The sequence below is a fragment of the Haplochromis burtoni genome, unplaced genomic scaffold (genome assembly GCF_018398535.1).
Source record: "Haplochromis burtoni strain Fernald_Lab_line unplaced genomic scaffold, NCSU_Asbu1 Contig_1029, whole genome shotgun sequence".
NCBI classification, from domain to species: domain Eukaryota; kingdom Metazoa; phylum Chordata; class Actinopteri; order Cichliformes; family Cichlidae; genus Haplochromis; species Haplochromis burtoni.
In genome coordinates, this window is record NW_024583390.1 from 6,943 (window position 1) to 17,542 (window position 10,600).

At 36.9% G+C, this 10,600-nt stretch overlaps 1 protein-coding gene across 2 annotated transcripts; it reads left to right on the forward strand.

Annotated features, from left to right (window-relative positions):
• Window positions 1–5,626: 5,626 nt before the first annotated feature.
• Window positions 5,627–10,339, forward strand: LOC102307651. Of its 2 annotated transcripts, none has more exons than XM_042216362.1 (6): window positions 5,627–5,725; window positions 5,887–6,225; window positions 6,313–6,651; window positions 8,001–8,111; window positions 9,336–9,409; window positions 9,811–10,339. In XM_042216362.1, the coding sequence occupies exons 1-6, from the start codon at window positions 5,683–5,685 to the stop codon at window positions 9,934–9,936; spliced, it is 1,032 nt and encodes a 343-aa protein (XP_042072296.1). In that variant the 5' UTR covers window positions 5,627–5,682; the 3' UTR covers window positions 9,937–10,339. The 2 variants fall into 2 exon arrangements, with proteins under 2 accessions (XP_042072296.1, XP_042072297.1); XM_042216363.1 differs by having other exon boundaries at window positions 9,336–9,401; window positions 9,811–9,905.
• The last annotated feature ends 261 nt before the right edge of the window (window positions 10,340–10,600 follow it).

Genomic DNA, 10,600 nt, shown 5'->3' on the forward strand with positions numbered 1-10,600 from the left:
AATATACACAAATTGTGAAATTGCACCTCTTTAAAATGCAGCTCAATTAAACCTAGCTCCAAGAATAATTTTCACCGACAGTTCTGAGATAAGCTGCATGTTATTCTTGGATGCGGTTGTAGGACCAGCTTTAAAATCGCATGACAAAAATATCATACACATTAAAAAAAACTGTATCACCAACGTAGCCTGGACAACATTTGCTAGTTAGATGAAGTCAGCTATCTCATCGTAGCATATTTATATGCATATTTATAATCATACGGTTCTTGGAGTGAGTGCATACACTCATGAAGTTTAGTAACTTCAGGTCACTGCAACAAGCCCAGGTACAGTTTACCGACGGATGGGTGCAGGACCTTGAAATGCACCGTGTAGAACGAAAGACCATCGTACGTATCATAAGTTTACCAGTCTCACAAATCGTCGTCATAAATACACATTCGTTAACCGTTTATTAATAGGACCTTTGAGCTCAACGGTAATTAATTAGTAGTGGAAATAATTTCTGGTAGCATCACAGAAATGTAGCAGTGACAATAATATTGTATGCTGTAATCGTACTGGGCAATTAGTGATACAAAACAACTGTTTTATCCTGTGAATAAAAGTATATGTTTTTGTCAGTGTACCATAATAACAGAAGCGAAACGCAATATTGTGTCAGGACAATTCACTATTTATGCACAATAAACAAAGGAGCATAGCGCGACAATTTCTGTTCAGCGCCAGACTTGCTTGTAACCTATATCACCAATTATGTTATGAAAATGACGTATTAACTACAACAGCAGACTGACCTTGTGTAAATGCTTGGAGCAGACTAACCTGTGAGCTGGAGTGTTCTGGGACGTTATATTTTGTCTTTGAATGGCTGCAATCCAGGCCATCCGTCGCTCTTTGTTACTTCGGAAACATGGCTCGAACAATTTCTCTTCAACGACGTAATCCGATAACAACCGATCTCTTTACCCGTCGGCTTCCCGTGGCTGTCATGCGACCGGCTATTGCAGTTAATAATACAACAGCTTCTTGACATTTTTGTGTTTCTTTTTATCGCTGTATAACTGATTTTAATTGAAAGCCTGCGTGCGCTAGTACCGCTTGCCACGAGTTCCCAGAATCCTTTGCGGTTCTACCCGTGAATGACGTCACATTTTCAATCTCTATATAATATGCATGTTAAATTTTATATTTGGGGTAAAATATCAAGTCTTTTCAAGTAAACCGGTTCAAGTCCAATTCAAGTCCCAAGTCATTGGTGTAAAAGTCCAAGTCAAGTCACAAGTCTTAGAACATTTTTTCAAGTCAAGTCTAAAGTCATAAAATTAATGACTCGAGTCTGACTCGAGTCCAAGTCATGTGACTCGAGTCCACACCTCTGGTAATAAATGCATGAACTACTATTTCAGCATCACTCTAAGACAGGATGTGTGCTGGATGTGTCCTATATATTTGTTTATTATACACATTGAAGGACACATCCCGGTCAAAAACTACCAATAACTTCAGCTTTATCTGAATATAAAAGCAGAAAATTAGGCGTCTCAAGATCTTTATATCTTGAAGACGTTCCTGCAGTACAATGCAGTTCAACCAATTGGTGTGTGTTATCTGGCTTCATGGGTAGATTCATTTGGGTGCTATCCATGTAGCAGTGAATATATATGCTGTCACGATATGATTGGCTGGAAATTCCCGCCAGGTTCCTGAGTTTCCTTGGCAGGGCTGTCATCTCTTCAGCAGTTCCACTCACCTGAAGCTGATCTGAGGCGATCAGGCTGGAGAGATTTAAGCTCTACGCTGACGTTCCTTCACTGGCAGTTGGTAATCGGCTCTCCATGCTCCATGTTCTTGTTGCGACATGCTTTACTTACCTTGTTTTCTTGTACCATAGCTCTCCCACTGTTTCCAGCTACTGTCAAGTTCAACCAGTGCTAGATCAATAAACATTGTTAAACACTGTGCCACCTCCGCTTTGGGTTTCTGCGTTTGGGTTCAGTTCAGTTCTGCCTTTTCGGCCATTTTTCGGCCGTATGTTATGTCTTCAACTGATCCTGAGTCTATTAGATAGATGTGATTCAAACCACTGCAGTGCAGAACCTTCAATATCTACAGCATGCTATGATTGCTGAAGTAAAATTCAACTGTGACAGAGATGAATCGACTGTCACAGGCCATAAGAAGATCATTTGTAGCGTTCACAAATTCTGTTTTGTTACGGTGATGAGCTCTGAAACTTGATTGGAAATCTTCAAATAAACCATCCCTCAGCAGATGATCAGTTAGCTACCCTTTCAAGAATTTTTGAGATAAGAGGTAAGGTTTGAGATTGGCCTATAACTGACACAGTGTCAAGTAATGACATGTAAGTGAAATTTTAACTACTGCCATATTGAAGGCCTGTGGTACATAGCTGATAAATAAGATAAGATAAGATAAGATAACCTTTATTAGTCCCACACGTGGGAAATTTGTTTTGTCACAGCAGGAAGTGGACAGTGCAAAAGTTATGAGGCAAAAAGAATACAATAAGAATAAATACAGTACACAACTGTACAGAATAGAATAAAATACTATATACAGTAGAATACAATAAAATAAATATACAATAAGATAAAAATAGAATACAAATACAAATACTATATACAACTGAGTAAAAATACAACGATGACAGAAAGGATTATTGCACTTAGTATTATTGCATATGTATGGATATGTGTGCTTGATCAGTTAAATGGAGATTGATGCATTGATCAGTGGTATGACTTCCTTTTCAGTCTTGTGGGGATGTGGTCTAAAAGACTGATGGTTTTCAGGAAGTTCACTCAGAAATTCAGAAACTCAATTGGAGAAAAAGCAAATATCCTAAAGCCTGCTCTTTCAGTCCACTCACTCTCTCTCACTCACTTCCACATTTTAATCATCATGTTTTATTTTTACATACATTCAAAATCCATGTATTACTTAAACCTGACATTTTCTCAGTACATGTTTATTTAAATAAAATAGGAATTTGTGGTCACGGTCTGCGGGAGGCAGACCGAGTAAAGAATGAGTGGAGGACCCAAGTGCGGACACTGACGAGGAGACGGAATTAACTTTAACGAAAAATGAGCCTTTTTTGGGGGGCTGATACTTAAGCATACAAAAATAAAGCAAACAGGCTGAGACCAAACTGAGACAACTATGAATAAACTGTGACAAGACTAGAGAGACTATGAAAGCTATGAAGACTGATAATACTATGAAACATGAAGGGACACTATGAAGTCTAAAACTAGACATGTGGGAGGGAACACAGACGACACCACACTGAACGCAGGAAGATTGTGAGCTTAAATACACACATGAGGTGACCAGGGGAAGTGGAGACACATGAGGAAACAGCTGACTAGGATGAACATAATGATGCCACAGTGGAAGTGAAAACTAAGTACATAAAACATGGAAACAAGACTTCCAAAATAAACAGGAAACATTACGAGACATGACAGGAATTTGACCACAGAGACATGAAACATGACAGGTAGACATGAAGCAGGGAGACTTAGAACAGGGGAGAAGACACAAAAAGATCTACAAAGCAAAGGACTAACACAGCAACCTAGGCATCGTAGCACTTAATAAGGTCAATTAAACTGAAACTAGAACACAAGTGGAAAGCAAAATACAATAAAACTCAAACACTGGGGTTTCATTATTTATTTATGTAACCTGTAGTGTCTCATGTCTCATTTCCTGAGATTAGAGGATTACCATTCTGCTCTGAAGTGGTAAGGCCCACCAACCAGCATGCGTACAGTGAACTTTAACCATCAAAACATGAGTTTAGTTAATTGATCTCCTTTTGCTCCAAAGAAGAACTTTAATATCATAAGCCGCATTTATTTCTCACGCTTTATTTCAGTTTCATTCAAAGTTTCATCTTTCATTTCAGCCATAATGCAATTGATTTGCACTATGGAAATATTTTAGTCAATATGTGGTGCAGGTTTTGAAAAATCACAAAAGTTTATAAATTAAAATCAAACTAACATCCACACATAGCTTGAAAGGGTAAAAAGGAACAAACTTTATTCATTTCAAATACAAAAGCTAAGTTACAAGAATTAACAGGATTCTTGAAAATACTGAAATTATACCCTAAACCACCCGAAACCTAACAAACCCAAAGACAAACACCAGTATTTTACTTCATTACATATTTGTTTTTGAGTGGGAGTCCAGTAGCGTCAGTAACCTCAGTAGACAACTGCACTGAAAACAAAGTCGCAAAGCACTTAGTATTATACAAAATTTAATCCAATGATTCATGTTCTTGGACAAGAGTTGGCAGTTAAACTCAGTCATGTAAATAATGAATTACACCTCCATTTATACTGCTTTAATATTAAGCTTTGCTTTATTTGAGTGGGTTTAGAAAACAATGAATAAAACAAAAGCTGCTTAGAGAAAGATCAGAACATGCTGTGTATGAGAAGTTATTTCTAGACACCGAAGTTAACGGTTAGCTTACTGAATGTATGAAAAAAATTACTGCCACATGGATTGCCATGAGACAATGCCAGCATAGAGGGAAATAAAATGTAGGTTTGCTGTAATATTATACTTTCTTGGCACAATTGATAGCAAGATTATTAATTCACGCATATAAGGGACAGAAATCGTTGGGCTGGGCTGTGTGACTGAGACGGAGAGTTGCAGGAAGCAAACAGCTGCACTGCAGATAAAAGTTGAGATAAGTTTTGCTTACACTCATTCTGATCCCTGCAAAAACAAATGTAAGGCATTATAGATCTCTTGTACTGCTTTGGTCAATGAGGGGAGTGCTGATTTTTTTGATTACAGATAGACAACTCAGGCTTTGCTGTTGTTTCAGATGCTCAAACAAAACATAAAAAATGACTAAAACAAAGTTAATCTTTTTAGGGAACAAACCTTCTAATAGGGTATTTACATCTTACATGTGCAGTATTGTAGCTACATCTGAAAGCAACTATCCAGTTGAGTTTGTCAGTCACAGCAAATGCAAAGAGGATCTGCTGTTGGGCACAACCAACCTAACTTTGTTTGATTGATCATTATTTATTTAGTCGTGGCTCTCTGCATTTTTTAAGTCTGGATACTAAATTTAAATCCAAAATCTGTAATTTGGGTATAAGGATGGTTTTGCTTGCATGGTTGGTATGTAAATTATGGAAAGTGTAAGGTCAACTTCAGGGTGTGAGATGAGATATAATAAAATAATAAAAAATATATTATTTTAATAAAAAACTGTCAGTTGTTGTTTGAGGGTATGAGGATAATCATAGTCTCCAAAATCTTTGTTCAAATGATTGGTAAAACTATCTGCTCAAGATTTCTGTGGTTATCTTGTGTGGATTGTTCATCATAAACAAACTAAAACACAATTTTGTTTTGAATACAACTGTATTTCCATGTATATATAATTCAGGTTTTCAAATGCAGATTATGTTACTCTCTGGAGAATTATCTTTGAAAACAAACAGAACAGCCTATATTCACTGTAAAGGGCTTGTAAAATATTACAGGAAGTGCATTTTCTGTGTTTCAGCCAATCACTGTGATTTCGACTTTCTAAACCTTGATCATCTTGTGACTAAATCTTCCTTTGAGTGGGAAGACATCAGTTGTGCAAGAGAAGGTTGAGGTACCACAATGATCGGAAGACTGGTTCCTTTGATTCTTCTAAGTACATTGTGTGAGTTTACTTTTTCTGTACTGTGGGATGTAGCATTGTAAATCATATAAGACAAAATGTATAAGGCTCTGTAATATTTTAAACTGCATGATGATTATACATATTTTTAAGTATTTTGTCCTGTCATGTTCTAACTGCTACTGTTGGTTTCTTTTCTTCAGCTTTGATTGAAATGAGAGAGATTCCTCAGCAGATGTCTTTACATGTGGCTAAACTTGGAGATGATGTGAATCTGACATGTGTGAAAAATAATGCAGAGTTTTCTTACTGGTATAAGTTGAATTTTGGATACATGCTTGAAACAGTTGCTATAGGAACTTATGGAAAAATATCCCTCAGTGGACAATTTAACAACTCAAGATTCAATGCCACAAAAGTAGGTCATGTGCATTCTCTTATCATAAGAAATGTAAACAAAGAAGATGAAGCAACTTACCTCTGTCATGCAGGATCGGTATATGAAACGGAATTTATAAATGGCACAATTTTGGCAGTGAAAGGTAAAGTATATTTATTTTATTGTTTTCTTTTTATATCTGTGTCAACATTAAAACAAATACAGACATGTATTTTTGTGAATCACACAGATCCTAAAACTCAACTTAAATCTGTTACTGTGAAACAAACTCCAGACATGGAGTCAGTCCATCTGGGTGATACAATGACTCTGCAGTGTTCGCTCCTCTCCAAGAACGAGAATGACACAGATCAGTGTCCAGATGAAGACAAAGTGCACTGGTTCAAAGGTGGATCAGAATCCCACCCAGGCGTCATTTACCACGGCAGTCTCAGAAATAAAGAGGACGGGAGATGTGACTACAGTCTGTCCAAAACTATAACAAACTCATCTGATGCTGGGACGTACTACTGTGCTGTTGTCACATGCAGTGAGATCCTGTTTGGTGAAGGAACAAAAGTGGTGACAAGTATGTTTTTAAAGTCTTATTTAAAATATTATTATTTATAGTGATCATTGCTGCCTGTATTTCTGTGAATATATACTGGAAGTCTTCACATGCTAGTTTCAGGCCTCTAATAAAGCAACTCTACCTAGATCAGCTTGAGGTTCTGACAATTCTAAATACATTATAAAAACATACAATGTTCTCAAGGCTTACAGCCCGCAGCCTGTTTGTGTTTGTCATATTGCAGGTGTCATTTTGCTGCCTTTGTTCTTTTTCTGTTCTTTTATGTGTATGTTTTCTACTCATGTCCTGCAGCGTTCTGTGTCACCTAAAGGCCTCTGCATCTTAGCTGTCCATATTGTTATATGCATTTAGTTTAGATGGTTTTATTGTAAGTATGTCAAGCTAGAGGCCACAAACACTTAGGATGCAATACAATCTCAAAATACAACGCTTCATAACAAAATGCCACATAAAGAATACAAACAAGTTAGTATTAGTTTGGGTTTTTTTTAAACCCCATCAAAGATCTGTGAAGCCATACTTGGAACAGCTACAGTAAATAATAATGTGTTGATGTTCAGTAGAGGGTTGCACTATTAAAAAAAATTGTCCAATCAGAACATTATTAGAGGAATGGGGGGAAAGGAATGTAGTACTTACCAAATGTAACTGAAAATTTTCTTTTACTTGAGCTCTATTAGCTCTAATTGCAGCTATGTAGAAACACCTGGAAGCATTAAGACGAAACATAAAAACAAGTCATATATGTCACACAAGCAGTACTACTTTAACTTCAGTTTCATATGGTGGTGTTATTATGATACGACCTAACAAGTGACATGTATAAAATGTTTTCCTTCAGTCGATAATCCTTATTGCTCTTAAAGCTTACTTTCACTAAAAATAATTAGCTAAAATATTGGACTTTCAGCAAAATGAAACTAATATAACCTGCTACAGACAAGATTGTGTTTTTATCGTATGTTACCGTGGTGATAAAGTCAAGTCCAAAGACATCGGCCTTACTGATGCTGAAAACTTTTACTTTCAGCTCAACATAATTCATTATCCATGAACCTTGGATTGCAATACACTCTGTTGTGTAGTTAAAAAAAGAGTGCAGCTGAGGTTGATGAGAAAAAACATTGTCTGTAGGCAATTTTCCATAAACTACTAGGAGAGAATGATTTTATTTATTCATTGTTATTAACTTGGTAATGAGTAAAATATTAGTAATTAATATAAATCAATAAAAGCCATCTGCATGAAATTTAATTGGGTCTAACAGTGAGTCATGTAGATGTGCGCTAGTACACAATTACATAAATGGGATGTAAAGTGTCTGCTGGGATGTTTTCTCGTTCCAGATGAGTTCCCGCTCAGTGCTGTGCTTGTGACGCTGCTGATCTTCTCTGTGCTTGTAAATTTTGGTCTGATTGTCTCCAGAAAAAAGAAGCCAACTTGTGAACAGTCCAAAGGTACAGTGGTGCATCACATTTCCATTACACCACATTTGTGTGTATACACATTAATAGTATAACATTAGTATACAGTAATAGTTACCTTGCTAGTTGCCTTTAGAACTGCCTTAATGTTTCACATCAGAAATTCAACACAGCTTTGGACTCAACAAGGCTTTGCTACTGAACTAACGAATCACATGATAAAGCATTAAGAAATGCTTCTAAAACCAGGACATAGCCATGTATTAAACAAAATATCTTAAAATAGAGTTGGTTCTTTGTAGGAAACTGTAACTTGGAACAAAATCTAACAGACGATAATGCCACCATGTTGAACTGCAGTCCTGTGCTCTGCACCCAGTAATGCATGGCGTGATACATTTCGGTCAGAATTAGAATTATTATCAACTGCATGGATCGATCAGACCTGCCGTGTGAGTCCTTACATATCTATGTCACCAAACTTTAAGTGGAGACTTTCTGGATGAGTCAAAAACGTAGATTACTCAAACGTTAAGCACAAGTGCTTTCAAACTGCTTTCATCAGCATGACAATGACTCCACTTGACCTAAGCAGTCATTTCAGCAGACAGATTTTAATCTAATAGTCTATTTCAGAAGTGGTAAAGCAAGAGTTTAGCAGTATGAATCTTCAGGTACAAGCTCAATAAGGAATTAAAAATGATTTATTGATATGCAGAATTCACTTAAACTATTTGGAGATTGGACTCTGATGCCCCATTGCAGCAGAATGAAACGCTGGTGGTGGAGATGAAGATGGAAACTTGGCTGGAACCTGAGTAACATGAGAGAGGCAGGGATAGGGAGGAGGTGGGTTTCACAAAGGTGTTTGCAAGGCAGGATGACAGATTAACAGTGAGATTTAATGTATGCAGAGTGGAGGCTGAATGGCCTGAAGAAGGCGGACAGAGAGATGATTGGACCAGACCAGTGATGTCAGCATTGGAACAATGGTAGTGTGGGAAAGTAGAGTGATGTAAAGCATAAACTAACCAGCAAATACCCAGGAAGCAAACATAAGTGTGACTACAGAGCTTCCTTATAAGCTTCATTTAGGAAAGACTAAACTCTCAAATGAATGTTTCCATGAATGAAGCTGTTTTTAGAGCAAATGGATGCCCTATGCAGTATTACTATAATCTTGATAATTAGCTTCTTGGATCTGACCTAAAAGGCTTTAAAAATAAATCACTCTTAATGTTTTCTTTTTCTGAACAGGAGGAGAAACCGTCTCCACTCAGCCTCCAATCAATGACCAGGATAGATCAACTGCAGATCAACTGAGTAATGTGGTACATATTGTAAATACTGCAAAAAGCATGATCATAATGTTAGCATCCTACACTGGACAGATGCCATGGGTGACAAAGTCAATGCAGATTCTTAGGGCTGAAACACACAGCTAGCATTTTCTATGAGAAAACCGAGACATACTGAGATACAGGCAAAACTACAGGGTAGTAATCAACTTTACCTCACATCCTTTCAAAAAGTTGCTAAAAGTAGACTGTGGGAGATTTAGTAAAGTTTAGACATGAAAAGAGTTTGATTGGGCCTCAGTATCACACTTCACGTTCAACTTCAAACTATGACTATGTTCTGTGTGTTTAATATAAATTGTAAAACTGTTTTAAAATGGTTATTAAATTCCAATTCTGTTTTCTGTCTTCTAATTTCTGTTAATAATCTGCAGGACGGTGAAGAAGTAGGAGTCAACTATGCGGCGCTGGACTTCCCCTCGAGAAAAGCTAAAAAATGGAAGAATAAGTGGGAGCTACCAGATGACAGCATATATTCTGGCATGATAGACTACCAGTAAAATGCTCTCCTCATCAAGAATGAATATTTAACAATTTTTGTGCTGATATATTATTGTTAGTAGCACTGCAAAATAGATTAGGCTAGAGATGGGACATATGTTTTGTAATGCTGGCTATTTAAATCAAAAATATATATGTTAAGATTATGTGGATCTTTATATTATGTACTATCAGATTTGAGTTGAGTAAATCAAACTGAAATAAATATCAATCATAATTTAGTGTTAGTGAATTTTATATTCTCCTTTATGTTTCATGAGACACTTTAAATATACATAAAATTGACATGAACATGACATTCCACAAGAGGATATGCTTTAGATTAAAACCAAGACTTAGCTAGATGGTGTGACAACTTGTAGGGTGTTACTTACAGGATTCTGCAGAATGATGGTGGCAAATGCTGAAGGTTCTCTTTTCAAATTTATTTCCCCAGTTATTGAACCTAACTGTACCTTGACACTGATTATGAAGTGATACTAAATTTAAGTTTGACGTATCCTTAATAGGGATTGCAGCTTCGATGTAAGATGAAAACCATCCATTCGCTTCCGCTTATCCTTTTTCAGGGTTGCGGGGGGCGCTGGAGCCTATCCCAGCTGTCATAGGGCGAGAGGCGGGGTACACCCTGGACAGGTTGCCAGTCTGTCGCAGGGCTAACAC

Bases quoted from the DNA above. Each gene is read 5' to 3' on its own strand.
- LOC102307651 (XM_042216362.1), top strand. From the start codon at position 5,683: ATGATCGGAAGACTGGTTCCTTTGATTCTTCTAAGTACATTGT. The intron at 5,726-5,886 runs GTGAGTTTACTT...TCTTTTCTTCAG, and splicing joins GATTCTTCTAAGTACATTGT to CTTTGATTGAAATGAGAGAG. The intron at 9,410-9,810 runs GTACATATTGTA...AATAATCTGCAG, and splicing joins CAGATCAACTGAGTAATGTG to GACGGTGAAGAAGTAGGAGT.